General features: G+C 36.2%; 1 protein-coding gene across 1 annotated transcript in view; it reads left to right on the forward strand.

Annotated features, from left to right (window-relative positions):
• The window catches only part of C5H14orf39 (chromosome 5 C14orf39 homolog), a 29165-nt gene extending 10459 nt beyond the window's left edge, over nucleotides 1-18706 (forward strand). Inside the window, exons 6-18 of the mRNA XM_069016052.1 lie at nucleotides 3159-3346; nucleotides 3808-3850; nucleotides 4260-4380; nucleotides 5515-5609; nucleotides 10046-10185; nucleotides 10643-10722; nucleotides 13417-13502; nucleotides 13596-13660; nucleotides 14772-14839; nucleotides 15316-15455; nucleotides 15976-16111; nucleotides 17572-17629; nucleotides 18263-18706. Coding sequence (XP_068872153.1) covers nucleotides 3159-3346; nucleotides 3808-3850; nucleotides 4260-4380; nucleotides 5515-5609; nucleotides 10046-10185; nucleotides 10643-10722; nucleotides 13417-13502; nucleotides 13596-13660; nucleotides 14772-14839; nucleotides 15316-15455; nucleotides 15976-16111; nucleotides 17572-17629; nucleotides 18263-18465 — 1423 coding nt within the window. The 3' untranslated portion in view covers nucleotides 18466-18706. The remainder of the gene's footprint in view (nucleotides 1-3158; nucleotides 3347-3807; nucleotides 3851-4259; nucleotides 4381-5514; nucleotides 5610-10045; nucleotides 10186-10642; nucleotides 10723-13416; nucleotides 13503-13595; nucleotides 13661-14771; nucleotides 14840-15315; nucleotides 15456-15975; nucleotides 16112-17571; nucleotides 17630-18262) is intronic.

Raw genomic sequence — 18706 nt, forward strand, 5'->3', positions numbered from 1 at the left:
ATGCCTATTACAATTTTTCAGAACATTGTTAGATTGCCTACTGTTTCAAGAAAAGCCCAATAAATAAAAACAATATTGTTTTCAGGTAACAGTTAGAAGCATTCAGATAATTTTATGCTTTTCCTTATTTGTGAATATGAATTGCATCGGATTATCAGAATATACAAATCAAGTTTTTCTATACTGTTGTATACCCTTCAAAATAACAACAAAGCATGCAAATTCAGTCTTAGGTCCTGAAAAATGAGTAAGTGACTCAGAAAAGCCTGGTCGTAAACCATTTTAAGACTAGTTGTGGGCAAACTTCTAGTCAGCATTAATTGCAAGTCCAATTCTGTTCAGTGAGTGGCATCTCAGGTGTTCCATCTTTATTAATTAGACTCAGCATTTAAAAGAAATTATTAATTTGCAATGTAGCTGCCTACAGTCAATGAAATAAAAGACCCTGAAGGTTCTCTCTGAAATGTTCCAGATGTGCTGTGCTGGGGGTAACCCCCCAAAGTTCTATTTAGCAAAGTAAAACTGATCTTTGTTTTAGGGAGGCTGCTCACCTGCACTGCTCTGCTTGTGAGGGGGTGGAGACTGCTTGGCCCCGTGGTGCAAAAGTCATGGCAGACCCCTCCAGATACCTAAATACCAGTTTAGAGTCGTAAATTTAGGTAATTTAAAGCATTGGATTTGAGTCTTTTGTAATCATTCTTTTTGCCAGTTGTCCAAGGCAGCAGAAACTGCATGCCTGAGAGCCTTTAATTAACTCAGTTAGTAGCTTATCTTTCTTCTTCCTGTTCAGAGTTCTAAATTTGGTGAAAAATAAGGCTAAATTGGCTTTCTATGAGTATATGATTAAGCCATTTTGGCTTTCACTAATTTGAGCTGACAAGCCAAAGAAGCATTACTTTTAAATTGCTTCTTTAGATAACTAGTTTCAATTCCAACATGAAAGTGTTTGATCTGTTCTCCTGAGCTTAATTATAAGACATCATGACTACAAATCATAAAATAAATTTAATTCATGTATTTTACAAAACTGTGCCTCAAATATAGTCTCTCTGCACCAAAGCATTTGCTGACATGTTCAAGTCAGCAAGATGTGCATTCAGCAAATTCTAAATATTTAAATTAGGAAGAAAAATAAGTGTCTTTAGAGCTTTATGAGCTGAATGTTCTTTTTAGTCTGGCATTTGGGGGCACTGAGGACATGCTGCTTTAGATGGAAAGATGTTTTCAAAAGATGGGCAGATCAGTTTGTGTTTAATTATGCACTTATAATGGAGGTTTATAAAATGGTCCACATTTTTTTGTTGTTATTGGCTTCAAGAACATATAAGAATGCTTATATGAACTGGAAGGTAATCCTGAAAATAAGTGATATGAAGAAGGAGAAAGTAATAAATTGCTATCCACATAATATTCAGGGGGTTGTGAGTGCTGCCCTTTTCCTGTTGTAACTAGATTAAAACTTTTTCTAATTAATGTGAACAGTGCTGAATTCTAAATAGTCTCTGTTATCTGCATGAACTGGAGGACGTAAATTACTTGGAGGAAATATTAGAGATAGTGACAATTTCTCAAGACTAGTATAATATATATGGCCAAATACTACCTGTGAAAAATAGATTTTGGGAAAAGAACATAAAGTTTTAGGATTATATTCACAAGATTGAAATGTACCTGTTACAACAAATTATTTTACTTAGTTATATTGTTTAAATTTATTTATAGTGCATTGGAAGTTGTTTATTAGCAATTTTTTTTTATCAGTTATTGTTGTAACATCTATTTAAATAGAACTGAGTCCTTTTCATCTTTCATACCTGGGAAATTTTGTACAGTATACAGAAATATTAGGCAAATCAAAAACCTTACATTTCTGAGACCGCCGGTGTAGAAAAGTGAATAGATTGGTGTCATCTTCTATGTGAAGTTTGGGAAATACCAATTCCTGGGTTTGATTCACAGTGTTGACCTACAACTTCTTTCCCCTAAAGTGTATTGAACTTCAGTCAGTTTAGCAGGAACTTGTGCCTGGAGTGTAGTTTTATTTGAAAATTGCAATCTTACTGTGCTTTGCCCTGTGAATTTGTTTTCCTTTTGTAAGAGCAGAAGTTTCTAGTATTGAATTTGGACATAAGTTTTTCTGTCTCCCATTGTCTGGCACAGCCAGTGGGCAGCCATGACTGTCAAATGTAGCCTTTCAGTCATGCTGCAACTAAATGATTAATAGCAGTTTGAGATAAAATATGTTCCTTAAAGAGAAATCCTGTGTGCTTTGCAAGCAGTGGGAGCTGTTCCTTAATGTAGGGGCAGGTTAAGAGGTGGGTCTCTGACTTCAGTTGCTTTTATGCTCCATAGTTTTTCCCATAAAGGAATTTCTTGCTAATATTTAGGTATAATAATATTTTAAAATTTGCCTCTCCATTGTTCACATAAGCTTTCCCTGCATTAATTGATGTTACCTACTTTAGTAATTCATAGCTATGTGCTCACATGATGTCAGTGAAATTGCATTTAGTGTAACATTAATTTACAGGGCAGTCCCACAAGAAGCTGAGCATTCTGCCTCTTTGCCATTTAAACATTTAAGTGTTTGCTTAAGCTTAAGTATGAATAGTCCTATTGTTTCAGTGTGACTGATGTGTGTGTTTAAGGCTTCCCTGAGTCAGACAGAGATTACTCAGCATCTCCTTGGAGGCAGCTCTTAGTCCAGTGGTGCACCAGGCCTCTCTAAGTATGGGAGGTTTGGCCAAATTCTCTTCTACTGTAACTTTGATCCAGCTCCACCAAAACTGATGGAATTGTGCCAGCATGCACCAGCAGAGACTTTGGCCTGCAGTGAATTTCATGATAATTACACAGGGAAAAACACATTTGTCATCTGCCAGGCTGCCTTTGGGTATGGTACGGTCTACATTGCCTTCAGAACAGGGAGTTTGGCTGGTTTTTACATTAGGACTATTCTTTGTTACATACAGCATAGTCTTCCTTGAATACAGCTGGAAAATAAAAAAATAAACCCAAATATTGCCATATTAAATATAATCCAACTTTATTCCATTGATAGCAGCAAATTAACTGAGCCGATGCAATAAATTTATAGGGTTTTTTCCTTATAAACAAAAGCTTCCTGTGAAAACAATTAAATTACATGTTTTTTATAGGAAAATGTATCAGGATTCCATAGCCCAGTGTACAAAGACTTTGCAGGAACACCGCAAAAAATACACAGAAACTGCTCTTGCCCAGGAGTATTACAAAAAAAAGGAAGAAGTTGAAGAAATGCAAAAGAGAGTTTTGAAACTCTGTGAAAAATACAAGTGGAAAGAAGATGCTTGCTTGGACATTCTGGGTACTGCTATTGTCAATGCTTTTACAATAAAGCCTTTTGGCAGTGCACTGCACATTAAAGGTGCCATACAGAAAATCTCCAATTTTCCACAGTTTCTTTTAAGCTAATGAAATACATTCTCTTTGTTCCACCATTTTTAGAAAAAAAATCTGCAGCAAGTAAGAATTTAGATTATACGTACTGATATTCCTTCCTCTAACCCATAAATGTAATGGGGAGAGGTTTGTCATTGAACTTCTTGGGTTAAAAAAGTTCTAAGATTCCTTTAGATCTAGCCTCTCAAAATTTTAAATTTAATTTTCATATCTTTTTAGTTCTATTTTTAATGTTTACTGTTATACTGCGATTTTTGTTATCGATACTAGCCAAGATAAATGCTCCTGATCTATTAATTTGTCTTGTATTTGTTAAGAAAATTAATTTGTTAGTTAATGATCTGAAAGTAAATTTTATTTTTGCAGAGGCTGTTCCTTTTAAATCCGTAAATGATTGGGCTGTACACATGTATCCTTGATTTCTAGTGTTTATTCAGTTGGCAGGAAAGAAGTTTTATATTTACCTTTCACAACTTCTATTAGAAAAGAAAGTAATTATTTATATATTTATATATCTATGTTTAGAGTGGCAGTGTTCGCATTTCTCTGTGAGAAAACTGAAGGTCAAATTCAGCTTTTCAGTTTAAATTTATGGGAGCATTTCGGGGAAAGAAAATAAAATTTCATTTAATACCATACCCATCAAAATGCTTCATTTAGGAGAAGCTTAATTGAAGATAGAGTTGAAGATTTGCCAAGGAAATGTAGATTTATCAGAGCTTCCTGCACCTCTAGCATTTGTGTTATGGCATAGAGAGGTCAGGGATCTGATGGCATCCCTTGCTTGAAAAAATATATTGTATTCCATGACATGGAAGTGCCTCTATGAAGAAAAAAACACAGGAAACTTTGCAGCTTGCTGAAGCTGCTGCTCAGGAAACCATTGAACTGCAAAAAGAAGCAGAAGAATTACAAATGAAAATTGACTACTTAAAAAAGGTAAGTGTATCTTACTTTTATTTTCTGTAAATCCATGTTATATACATGATAATACATTGCACCATCACATTTTCTGAAATGTCAAAAACATAGTGTATTTTCAAGCACACAGACCAACAGGATGATTCCAGCCTTATAATTATGTTTCTATAGCATCACATATGTTTTCTTAGAGAAGAAGGGTCCATGAATGTAAAGGTGCTTAAAGCTTGCTTTCTGTTGACCTCAGTTTGTGCCATGGTTTCTGCTAAGGCACCATGTCATGATGACTTTGGTGTCAGTTCAGGAGAATACACTTGAAAATAGATGAGGACCACTCCTCAGTGAGCCCCAGGGCTTGGGTGTGCAGCTTTCACACGTCCTACTGGGCTTTTAAGGGTTTGTGTTTAACTAAATATGCGTTACAATAAGAATAATGGAAATTCTTTCTTTCCTTCTTATTTTTTTTTCCCAAAATACATGTGTGGGTATATAATCCCCAGCAGTAAAGCTGGCTGATTTTAGACAGGAGATCAATACAGTTCTGCTGAGTAGGAGAAGCACTGATTCCAAAGGGAGAATCTTCAAAAAAACCGAAGGGATTTTGTCAGTACAGAATTTGCACCCACTCCTCTGTAAAAGGTCTCTTTTGAGCCTGAGTAGCCCAATCTTGTAAAGGTTTAGTAACTTTTTATAGCATTGCATCTGGGTGCTTTTACCTGTCTGCACCAGATGATCAAGGACTCCATTTACTGCCTTGTGCTGATAGCAGCGTGTTTTGCATGGGTGGTTTTTTCTGTTTATATTCTGTGATCCTGTTTGACACTCACAGTCACAGACTGAAGTTCCTAATGTGGGATGTGCTGTGTAAACATACAGGAAGAAGGGATGTGGTGAGTTTGTGTATAGCTATGAACTCCAGGTTCTGACATTTAGAGCCCATGCTCCAAAACGTCTGTGTTTATTCCAGTCATTACAGTTCCAACAAAAAAATTACCTCTTTTTAACCTGGTTCTCCTTATTTCTTCAGAACCTCTTGGCTACAAAAACTACTACTGAGCACTGATTCATCAGGTTTAGAAAACTTTTGCAGCACGTAGCTAAAATATTTCAAGTTTTGTCAATTTTTATGCCATTTGTTCTTTATCTTTTAAGAAGTTCAAAGAGACTAAAGAAGATAAAAATAATTCTGAAAAGACTGAAGGAAAAAATCAGAAAAGTCTTGAGAAGCCAGAAGAGTTTAAAGAAAGGTACACTTCAAAATTATTTTTCCTCTTGCTTTTATCCAGAATACTATATCAGAATTTACACAAAGACTGCTACAAAACGCAGATTGTTCTTAAATAAGGACTGGCAAGCTTCTCTAATCCTGGTCATGTGATTTAATGATGTAATTTTAAAAGTTTTATATTTCTGGGGGTTTAAGATGGTGACATACTTTGATTCTTGGAACCTCAATGTATCTGGAAACATGCTATAAAAAGATTTGTAGAAGCATTTTCTCCTCAGCTACTGCTGAGAGACCTGTGTGAGTAGTTTTGAATGCAACTACAGTGACTGTGCAGTCAGAGATAAAATAACATTTACTCTACTAAATATATATTTGGAAAAGGAGTCAGGGTTCCACATGTCAGTTGTCTTCACCTCTGAACTACTTAAGAAATTTAACTCTTAATTTAGTTCTTATAAACAAGCATGAGTGAAAGTTTCATAGACAGGATTAATGGCTTAGTAAATTAGTCAGTGATCATTTACAGCTGGGACTCACTTTAATTTGAGCTCAATTACAATGACTGAAAATCACCATGAGGACTGTCTTGCACTTATCTGGAGTTCTTGTGAATGTTGAAACATCTCCTGCCAAGCTGATACTTCTAAACCAAAATCCATTTTAAAGCAAAAATATGTCCAAAAGACTTTGTTTAAGTGATTTTATATTATGGTGTGCTTGAAAAAGAATCCTTCTAGGGCTTTAAACAGGCATTTAATGGAATATATCTATAAAAAAGTGTCATTTTAATAATTCCTAAGATCCTTTTCACAGGGACATTTTAGGTCTTCTTACAGACCTATGAATCATTCAGATGATAATTTCTTTGTGGTGTAGCCTTTACACCCATTTTACTTTCTCGTGTAAGATTTTTGTAACTGGCAAGAACAGAAACATGGGGAAGCAAGAAATCCCCTTAGTTTTAAGACAAGGTAAAAAAAAAAGATGGGCAGCACTGTCTTTGAATTTTCAAAGAAACCCATGTGTGTTCAGTCTGCAGAACACAAAATACCAATCAAAGACCAGCTGTAAGAGGCAGAGATCCATGCTTTGGGTATGGAGGTGTAAGAATCCCTTGTTGAGGCTCTTTGTGGTAAGGAATCCATAGGGTGCACTGCCAGACCTGCCATTTGTACATTTCTTTTTCTGTCATGGAGTCTGCTTGTACCTTCACCTTATGTTCCACAACATAAAGGCTTGTGTGGCATAAAATCGGGGTTTTTTTACAATCTTTGCCTGACATTAGTGTATTGAAAAAAAGTCTTCACTAAGAAAGCATGGAAGTGACTGCTTAAGTAACTATTGGTGTTAAAAATGGGTGTATTATGAAGCTGTAGAAAAAAAAACAAAAAAAACCCCTCTGGAAAAAACCACCTAAGCAGAAAACGTGTATTGAAAAAATGACCTATAGGAAATAAAACCTTTGCAGATTCAAAGCAATTTACAAAAATACAACAGCAGGATGTGGGTACCAAAGGCAGGAGTTTCTTTCGAGCTGTCCTGCAGCCACTACAAAGTTACTACTGAGCAAAAAAAGATCTTTGTGAAGAGGAGATATCTTCATCTTCTGCCACAGAAGAAGAGATAAAAAGGAATTGTACTGTGAATCTCCATGAACTGATCCAGGGCTGCATGAAACCAGCAGCATCAAGGGAAAGAACTAAGAGAGCAATGAAAGCACTGGGCAGAACAATGTACAAATTAATACCCATGAAAAGCTTTAGAAGGCTTCTAGACAAGAAGCCAACTTGCAAGCCAATTAATAGGTGCTGATATATATGTTCTGCTCTGGGGAGCAGGATGGCAGTGGAAACTGTTCTTTTAAAAAGCCTGTTGTTTGAATCACTCAGAACTGGCCAGTTAGTTTTTGGTTAGGAGTGTAAAACACAGATTCCTCTGCTCTTATCAGCTCTTGTAGCTGATTCATAGCTCACCAGCTACACTGACAAGTATCACAGTTGAATTTCCAAAACAAGAGTTGTCATCAATCACCAAACAGGACTCGACTCTTTTGAAGCCATGGTCTTGATTCCTCAATTAAACATTCTATTTATTACATAGAAAGGCTGATATCTTGGACTGTGCTATGGCATATATAGTGTTCATTCTCTCTGCTTTTGTAAAATGGCTGGGAGAGATTTAATTCCATGACTGTAATTCTTTCTTTATCTTTTTTCCAGTTTGGTCATGTATTAATTCCATCTCTTACTTTCCAAGTGAGAGCTTTTTGCTAAGGCTTCACATAAAGGAGATTCCTTGGTGGATTATTGCAGTTCTTTCAGTATCTTTGCATCAGAAGTGATTGACTTTTACTGATCAAAGAAGTAGAAAAGTAATTATAAAGTTGTTTCTGAACTTCTAATGTAAACATATATGAAAAGCCAACTCAAAAGAATGCTCCTGGATGAGAATACCTAACGTGGTTTCAGTAGCTGTAAATACCACAGAAGCAGGTGTGATTCTTCCTATGTATAATGAGATACACTTGATTTCTCTAGTGGAAATTAATATTTATCCTTGGGTTTCTTCATGCTACAAAGAAGAAAATGGTACTAAGGAAATGGCACTTTATTTTGGCTTAAGAATATCTCTTTTTTTCTTTACACTTTAAAAAACCCCTGCAGTATGGATCAAGATAAAGAGTTTTTATCTACTCAGATGTCTACTAATAATGAAGTAGAGAAAGAAGACAAATGATTATTCTTGTTGCTGCAATTTGGATTGTTTTGAGCTTCATGATGCAGTTTTATTTTTCTTCCAGTAGCATTAATTAATGTCAGAGAAGATGTGCATGGTTTATATTTCAATAGTGCTTTTGTGGAGGGAAGGGAGCAGGTGTACTGCATATGCATTGAGTTTAACTCCAGGCTCCTTTGGAAGGTTTTGTTACTTAAAGAATGAATATCTTAAGAACTTCTGAGTTTGGTTTGTAACTGCCTTTGAGGCATTCTTCTGTATAAATATGCATTGTAAGAGGATTTTTTATTTAGTGGAGAGCAAGTCTTTAGAAATATAGAGTTGTCTGCTAGGTTTTACAGAAGCACAAGGAAACTGACTCCAGGAACTTTTAAAAACAGAGTTTGACATCCTAAATTCTGAAAAAAACCCAACCCAACCAACCAACCCCCCAACCACAACCCGCCCCCCCTATTTATGGCAGTCTAACTGATGACCTCAGCCACAGTAGCCTTGTTCAATTGATCTTTGAATGACGTTTGTGGGAAAATGAGCCATTTGGAACAAAGTGAAGCAGTTTAGCCAGAATTCTGTGCTTAGCTTAGTTTTGATTCCTCCTTGCTTTTGAGCTCCCTGCATCTGAATTTAAAGATACACCAGCCACACACATCTTGTTTTCTGTAGTATTTGTTCTTGACACAGGTTTATCTAGACTTAAGGTAACTAAAAGATTTACTTTGGTTTTTAATTTCTTCGGTGCTATATGTTTTGTACAGTTTGTTCAGTCTCAGTCCAGCACAGCACCAGGTATAAATGTAACTACAAGACAAAATAGTCCTTTTCATCAGAGATACTTGGCTGACGTGCTTGCATGGTTTTATGCGAGCACAGTTGTGTATGTATATAAGTTTAATATGTAAGGTCCTTATATTTTAGCTAGTGCTTCTCAGTGGTATTTTTTTATTAGTGTTGCTAATTTTACTCCACACTGTATTATAAAGTGTATCCTAAGTTTTATCTTATCTTCGTTTATGGAGAATTTCAAGAAGAACAAAAAGACTGACTCAGTTCTTCATTTGTTCTGAACAAAGCTTTGTTCAGTCAGCTACAAACCAGATGTTGTAGCTAGAAGCACAGAGGCACTAAGCAGGAATGCCAGAGAGAAAATAAAGTAGAACTCATTATTCTAAAAAGTAGTAAATTTTCCTGTACCAAATAGCCACTTTACTCTTCATTGTTCTGCTAACCTTTGTCTTTCTGCACTGTAAAGGGCTATTTACCCTACACAGATAATTACCCCACAAGTGAAAGCACTTGCTGCAGTTTTCTCTTTTGTGTATTCGTAGTGTGAGTATTCCAGACAATCTCAAAGAGAGAGAGAGAGAAAAAAAGTGGTTTTAAATGTGAAAATGTGATTTCAGAACTACAATAATGAGGCACTTTAATCAAAGTGTAAAACTCCACAATACTAATACTTTTCTTTGACACTGACAAAATTTAAGTCATCAATGTTCTTATGATTGGCTTATTACTCCTTTATGGCTTCTTTTTCAGAGATATTCTCTCTCTGATGTTATTTAAAGAAAACCTCATTTTTATCAACTACTGGTGCTGAAAGTGCTAGAACTTCCTTGACAACACCCAAAGCCCTTGAGAATTCCACTTATTTGAAGCAGTTATATTTTATGATTTCTTTTCTTTTGCAGTGAATAATTTTTTTTTTAATTTCAATTTGTTTAGGGTGTCTGAAGAGCGTGAACACCCATCTTTGCCAAAGGAGAAACATCAGCTGTATAAAACATTACGTGTCCCGTGCATTCCTCAGAAATTTGTCCAGTCTGCAGAGAGTTTTAGGTTCTCAAAGCAACGAGCAGAAACAGGTGCAGTGTGTTTAATGACTTCTCAGTGAGCATATTCAGTGCAAAAGAATGGGTAATTGATGGTAACAAATCTAGTGAACTGCTCAACTGCTTATAGTTGAAGCCAAGCTTTCAATGGAAGTTGGGTGCTTACCTTTTTTTATGTTCTGGAAATCTTCTGTGTCTGATTTCTCCCTTATCTGTGCAAAGAATAAAGTAACAGATACACCTGATCCATGGTGTCAGAAACAGCTGAAAATAATTTAATTTCAAATCTAAAATATCTTTACCACTGTTCACATTAGTACAGTAGACATTAAACAACTATTGTTTGATACTTTCATATTTTGGGATAAGTTTCTTTTTGCTGTCTATTAAAAGGAAAATTTGTAAGGGTTGTTCCCAAGTTCAGTTTAACAATGCCATGCTTTGGATACTTAATCCTATTGACAATATTACATAATATTTTTAAATTTAGGGAGAGAAGAAAAAGAGAAACCAGTGGAACTTTCAGCGGCCACCAGCAGTTCCTCCAGCCTTGCAGAAAATCCATCACAGGTGTGTTGCTCTCCCACTGGTAAAAATATGAAGTTATAAAATCTGTTTTATGTGGTTGTTTAAATTTAAAACACTTCAAATATACCTCATGGTTGACACTTTACTGTGCCATAAATTGAGTCTCTCCTGATGGGAGAGAATTTGCTGAAAGTCCTTGCAAGGAGTTTAAAAGATAAAGCGAGACATCTTCTGTAGTTTCAATGCTTCCAGATAGTTGTTTATTAAGTCTTATCAGAGAAACTGAGCCACTAGCATGACCCAGGTACAGCATGGAAGGAGGAAAAGTAGGAGTGAGAGCGAAAGAGAGCAATTATCAAGATTTACACAGCCTTTTAAAAACATTTTAACCAATAGTTACTAAAAACGTACATTATTTTTACTTTCTTACCAATTATTCAGTAACACGACTAGGAACTGCGGAATTTTCTATCCAATCAATCCAAACTACTTTTACTGCAGAATATGGAGTGGTAGAAGAAGGAGAAGAAGGTCTAGAGAACAACAACAATCCTCCATTTTAATATTTTTTACTCTTATCTATTTACTACAAAGAGAAGCCCAAAACCTCTAAATTTTTCACCCTGTGACAATCTTACATAGTAGTCTATCACCTAATTCACACCACTGTATTTTCTAGCTGTTGTCTAACTGTTGGTAATTTTTTCCAAGGTTTAACGCTATACCAGTGTTGTCCAGGGGGGTAAAAACCCTTAAAAACAGGCAGAGAAATATTCTCAGCACTCTGGGTTCCTACAATGGTATTATGTCTTACATAAAACCTGTTAGCACTGTAAATTGCTAATCATAGTAATCTGCAATTGCTTGGTAATCACAGCAAAAATATTTCTTTGGTGCCTTTTCATTCCGAAAATATCTGTGTTCTTACAAAGTGTATTCTAATGCCAAACTCGAGGTGGACCACCTTACCAACTCATTTTGTATAATAATTTTTAGCATTTAAAATAACCTTTGCAGATTCTGCATGTAGCAAATATTTGGAACTCTAATGGAGGATCAGAATCTTCTACTACTGATCAATCATGAGCCATCTGCTCCATAATGAAGGATTTCATAAAGGAGTAGGTGTACAGGACAGCCTACAGTTAACTGCTCCATTCTGAGGTTTAACCAAAACCAAATCTGGGCTGAGAGGAATAAAACCATGACCAACACTTCCTGGTGCACTGCAGGGGCCCACAATTCCATTTTCTATCTCTCACCCATAAGAACATGGTTACTATGACACTTTTTGAAATGGTGAATTGCAGCTTTATTCAGATACAATATTTTTTATTCAAATACAATAAACTAATCCAGAAGAAAGCTGGAGGTACAACTTGCAAAGTTGTGAAAACCACCAACAGTCCCATGGAGTCCAAGACCATTCATAGGAGCAATAGATTGTTAAAGTATTAATGGAGTAATCAGAGGAGGTAAGGCCATAAGGGGTAGAAGAGTTTGTAACTGTGATGCTGTGCAGAAACTTGGGGAAGTTTCTATCTCTAAACCTTCTTTCTAAGGGACTTCTCACTGCATCTGTTTAAAATCAAAATTTAATGAACAAAAAAAATCAGGTAAAAAAAAGTTAGCATAATGAGTTGTGATTTTCTTAAGAATTTCAAGGGAACTGAAGAATGAAGTGAGTGAATCACTAAGTGGTTTAGAGTGAAGCCTGTGTGAGAAGACAAAGCCTTCATAACACAAGACAAGATGAAGGACAGTGACAGGACTGAGTGGGACAAGACCAGAAGGAATTTCAAACAATTCTAATTTGTGACTGGCTTAGGGAGTTGGACATGATGAGGATGGTGGAAGGGCTGTTGCCAGGGTAATCTAGAGATGAGGCTGGGAATCTAGGACCTAGAATTGCACTTAGACAATTGTGGGAAGCAGTAAGTCAAGGTTAAGAGAACTTTAAGAAAGGGTGATGGCAACAAGGAAAAGAAGATGGAGTCTGAGGAAAAATAAAAAGATTGGAAGAAAGAAGGTTGCTGTGTTTCAGAAATGGTGTGCTGTGTTGAGTGGCAGACAGATTCTGCAGAACCAGCCCTTTTGTCCCCTACCCTGAATAGAATTCCGTTTGATACATTTTGTTAATTAAAAATAAACAAGAACTAGACACTCCCTGTAAAATAATGTGTTATTTGATGCTGAGGCATAGATTCCTCACCCTGCCCTTAAGGCACAAATACATGCTACATAGAAGAGTTATGGCTTCTACTCTGATGAAAATCTATGAGGCGGAAGTATTTCCCAAGTTTTCTGCAGTTTTTCAGTCCACACATGAGGCCTGTGCTGACTGAGACTGATGTGGATGCTCAGTTGGCCTTCAGAGGCAGAACCAGGCCTGGCTTCAGCCCTTTCTGTGTTGACAAGATGAGCGACCAGGTTGCAGCAGTAGCAAACCTGCATGAAGTTTGTAAATGACATAGCATTATTTGTGTTACAGGAAAGTTAATTAATCACATCTATTTATTAGTGCTGTGACTAAGACTTTATTAAAAAATTACAGACGTTGTTTTGGGTATCATGCTGTCAAAATGTAGGTGAAGCAAAGATAAAGTTTTTACATTGTCTGATCCTTAATTTCCAGTTAAAAGAAGGGATTTCCACAGTCTAAGGAGAAATCAGAGTGATATTGTTGAAGTGACAATTTAATTCGCTGCCTCATTTGAATTTTTTTCTGTGTTTTAGATGGTTGTTGACACTGCAGGGACTAATAACCCACAAATTGCCCAAGTTCCATCAATAGTAAGCATACAAAACCAAGTGAAATTCAGGTATGTTTTCTTAAATAAAGTAGTTTTCATTCTTGAGGCTGGGGTTTCTGGAAATAATTCATATTTAGACAAACATTAAATTTTGTCTTTTAGACTGTCAGATCTTCCAAAGCAGTTGACTTCCAATCAACAGTTTGAGAGTGAAAATGCAGTAATGGGTAAAGTACAACTGTGATTTTTTTGATAAGGTTGGATCATATAATTATAAACCAGAAAATTCTAGGGACCAGATTATCACTCTGACATTAAGAGGGCCACCATTTGCATTTCTTTTCCACCTTGATTGCTAGGCTCAAAATTTGAGTATAAGAGACAGGCAGAGTCCTAATTTAAATAGAGACTGACCTGCTCAGTAATGTGGGATTTAGTCTGCACTGACCATTGTGAATGAAAGGATCCATCCAATATCTCTTTTAAGTTCATACTCAAGTCTCAAATTACTTGGGTAAAATGAAATCCAGTCTTAACATCTACCCAGAAGGCATGAGAAAATGTGAAGAAAAGTGACATAACAAACCCAATAATTTAGGTATCTTGAAGAATCAGATTACGATTATTAAAGATGAAAATTAACTGGAGAAAAACATGCAGAATGCTTATAGAAAAAAACCAGGGTAGTTACAAATACACCTGTAATTTCTGAATCACAAGGAACTGAGCTTCAGTTTAAATATTTCTTTTCCTAATTGTACTGCTAATTTAGATGCATATAACAGATTATAGTCTAGATTTTTTAACAGAGAGAATACTGGAATTTAGGACCTTAACCCACAGTGCCTTAGATGTAGCACAGTCTGAAGCTTAAAGCAGAAACTCTAATAGCAGAAAGTCTGATAATGTTTCTTCTCATCTGTCATCCTGACTCTTGCCCAGTTCTTTAAACTACACTTCATCACTGTCACATGGATGTACTTTTTATACTGTTGCCACCCGGTTTCTATTGATTTGTATTAGCAGTCTCAGAGGGCAATAGCTGGAGTAGACAAACACAGCACTCTCAGGAACAATGGGCAGGTTTGAAGAACACACCAAACCTCAAGAAGCAGCCTGAGTAATGCTTTAACAACAGTGAGTAAGTGGCAGAACAAGAAGTAGTTGTTATGGACAGAGCCACAAAGTGGGTTGTTAAGAAAACCACAGTCAGAGCACTTCCTTCCCAATAGCAATGCTAAGCTAGTGAACTTTTTTCAAGGATTCTTTCCCACAATGTAATTTTTATGTATCTGTTTATAATGGTGTTATACAGGCAGTGCTGTCTTTTTTGTGCAGCAAGCCAAGAGGCTGAACATGCTGACAAAGAAGCAGATGAGCACATGGACTGTTCGTATGTACCTCAAGTAAGAAAAGCATTTCTTCTGTCATAAGTAAGAATTTTATGTAGAATGGTCAAAGTATTTTGACATACTTGATTCAGTTGGCAAGAGGTGAGTCTCAGAAACTGGTAAAGTGACTCATTATAAGGCACACGACAATGAGGAGCCAATAAATGCCTTCCAGCTGCTAATGAAGTGATCATTGCTGTTGATCACGTCAGTGTTTTGAGGGGTTTTGTGCTGCCCTAACAAATAGGCTGTTTAGGATGACTCTCCTACACACATCATAGTTTTTGTATCAATTGGTGCATAACATTTTCATTAATGTGAGCTGATGAAAGGTTTTGAAAAAAGTCTGCATTTAAAACTCATTTCTTGCACAGAACTATAATAAACAGGCTCAGTGCTGGCTCCACTGGGATCATATTTATCGTTAAAAGGACTAAGGATATTTTGGGAAATTTTATGTGTTATAAACGTTGTTTGTTTCTTTTTAATAGGATGTGCACACAGGTTTTAAGCCAAATGAAGATAATCCTGACATAGCAGAAGAAAGTGCAGAACCTTTCTTAAGAGCACCTAAAACACCTGACTTAAAGGGGAAAAAGCCACACTTCTCAAAAACACCTCCATTTGACTAGTATGATTTCAACTTTTATTTGGATTCCGAGCAAAAAGTTGTACTCACGTTTATTGTAAAAGCATTTCTGCTCTTTTTGAAAGACACCAGAGAAAGAATTTTCTAGAAAGCTCTTCTGAAAATATTCAGATTTTTTCCTGAGTTATGCTTGATATTTATTAAGTTTTCATCTTACAATATCATTTCCAGTTTAAGCTGTTTTGAAAGATCAGTACTTTGCTTAGAAATACATGAGACACATTGTCTTTTCCTGCAGTAATATTTGTTACTCTGATTTCTATCTTTAAACAGGCTTTTTGGGTTTTTTTTTGTAAAGAGGGCAGGGAGTTGGTAAAAACACCACTTCCCTTTACTTTAAAGAATTGTGTTATCTGTTCTGTGATGCAAAAAGCAATTATTGATGGAAGCTATTGGGATGTGAAAAAGTGAAAAAAGAGGAAAAAGAAAGAATAGAAGGAAAAAAGCCATCTACATCACTTAAAAAACAATTAATGTAGTTTCTACCTTTCTGTATTTACAGCATTCAAAATCTTGGTTGTGAAGAAGGAACATCAAAATCTCCTGCTTTCTTTTCTCTCATGAACTTCTCCCAAAAGTCACCTGGCTTTAATTTATTTGATTCTTCTCTGTTTGGAGCACAAAATTCATCTGATGAGGTAAAAATGATTAATTATGAATATTAAATTTCCACAAAGCAAAATATGTGAACAAAACACCATTGACACTGAATGAGATTTTTCAGACTGGTTATTTTGTAGCAATTTTTAAATAAAGATCTTGGTTAATTTTACATATGTAAAAACCATGAGGTATATTTGATGTCCTTTGAAAATGTTTAATTCCTTTCTTGGCAATCCCCCTATGATGACTTCTAACCATAATCAAAGTATGAATCTTTCTTATATGGATCATGTCCAAATATACAGTGACTCAACTCACCAAAAGGCTTCTGGTTCAGTGTTACAGTGCAAAATTCAGGTTCTCTAGCAGAATTCACAACTCACATGCTTCTGCTGTGTGGTTTTGTCTCGGTGAAGTGGAGAACAGTGAGAAAGGAAGAAAGGACAGTCTATTAGGGTGATTGAACAGCAAATATGGATTAGTTGTACTCCAACGGGGGAGCTAGCTAGGCAACTAAATGGAATAGGGAATGGAATCCAGATCTTCTATTTTCTTGTCAGGTTCCCTAACTCCAGTGCTCTAGAGTAAATTGTCCTGGGCTATTAGGTAGATAACTGGGGATCCAGGATAGATGTGTGCACGAGACAGGGCTTAGGTATCACTTGGCAGTGTAGATCCAAGCCCCATTATGCAAATAAGGGAGTTGAGCCCAGCTAGCTCCTGCTGCAGGGAGTGTGCTCAGTCTTATGGTTTCTGGCTGGAAGCTGAAGCAGGGATGAGGGAAAGCATCATTTCGTTCTGAGTTTGGCAAGATACATGTGGTTGTTATCTCATAGCATGAGCTGCCTGTAGGAGAGAACACACTGGCAAGTGGTTTTGTGAATTGTTTAGGAATGGGGTGGGTTTTAAGTCACCCAGTGCTGTCAGAACCCACATTATTTTGTGCCTGCTCAGCAGCAGAAACCAAGAATTTACCAGGCTGTAGCAGATCTGGGATTCTTTAAAGTTTGATGGGAGTTTTGAAGGACTTCAGTATCTATTTTAAATCTAGTCTAAGAACTTGTTTTAAGAGTGACAAAATCCTGCTACACTTTCTGGCAATGTGAGGCTCTACTCAGTAGGAAGTATTTGTGTTGCTGCTTGGAGATTTTATAAATGTCACAGATTTGAATATTTTTGAATCTTTTTGGTTTAAAAGAACAGCAGTAAGTCAGGTCAGCTTTTGGACTGTTATCAGTCTGTTTTTTTCCTAGAAGAATGGAGGAAGGGTGTTTGCAGCTGCATGCAAATATCATAAAACCCATCTGATCAAAGAACTTGCCTTGCAACTTTATGTACTGATAAATACCCTTAAATACAGATTTTGTAATGGCTGCTAACATTCACTGAGACAGTGTCTTTCTCACCAAAAGCAAAGGAGCATATTACATATCAGCATTAGAGTTTACTTTTTACCTTTCTCATTTGTTAAATTAAAAATTTGTTTGCATTTCAGACAGATGAAAATTTTTCTGTGGGAAACCTGAACTCTCTGTCCCCACACAAGGATATTGGTAAGTCTGAAACTCAGATGTACTTGTGTATACAGCTCTCTTCTGCTTGTGTTTCTATGACTGGCAGGCTCATGATGCAGCTTAACAAGGCTCCTTTGGTTGTCTGAAAGGATGTTCAATTGTGACAATGTAGATCAGTGGTTTATTGTACTCATTTGTGTTTTAACTAAACCTTTAGCTTAAATCTTTCTTTGCATGTTGGGTTCCAAATGTCTGATGTTTCATGGAAAAGAAGAGGTATGAGAAAGAAAGAAATAGGGATAGTGTGAGGTGTGTTTGAAGCAGAATGAGAGGACTTGCAAGGGAGAAGTACAAGCATTTCAATGATTGATCACATTTTTCTCTAATGAAACACTTTTGCAAATTCTGTTTACAAGACCTCTGTTGCAAGATGTATCATGCAGAAGTGTTTTATTGCTCTAAACCATTCAAGTGCTCCACACTTCCTTCAATGTCAGTTCTAATAATGACCCCCTGGAAATACCATCTCTGGTGCAGAAATAAACACACAACTGTAGGTTGATGCTCAGTGGGATATTTGGCACAATATATTAATAAAGAAGCATATGCTGAATGCAGTATTCTCTCAGTAAGATTTAGTCTAATAATAAATATTATATGTATTCCATATAGGAAGCTTCTTCGGGAAACCAGAAAATGAAGCTGCATTTGCCTTTCCCTTCCCCTCAGAATCGACTTCTCATGCATTTGGAGATGGAAAAGATGATGTTAGTTTTTCATTTACATTTGGACAGGATCAGAGATCATCACAGTCTCCTTCTATGAAAGGTTTTCATTCTTCCTTACAAAATACAAAGCCATTTACATTCTTTTGAATACCTTTCACTTCATTTTAAATTCTTTTCCTACTTAGCCTTGACAAACGTTTTCACTTTCTTGAGTTAAAGTACAAAGCATTTGATGTTCTCCTTCCATTTCTTGTAAGAATACGTTATTGCAATTGCTGCAATGTGTGTTCATCAACTGCACGTTTTGAGATGCACCTTTTATTTTTCTTATCTTTGAAATGTGTTTTTTCATAAAATGTTATGATAGGCTCTTGCTAAATTGGCACTC

This window comes from Aphelocoma coerulescens, chromosome 5, assembly GCF_041296385.1.
Source record: "Aphelocoma coerulescens isolate FSJ_1873_10779 chromosome 5, UR_Acoe_1.0, whole genome shotgun sequence".
Classification (NCBI taxonomy): domain Eukaryota; kingdom Metazoa; phylum Chordata; class Aves; order Passeriformes; family Corvidae; genus Aphelocoma; species Aphelocoma coerulescens.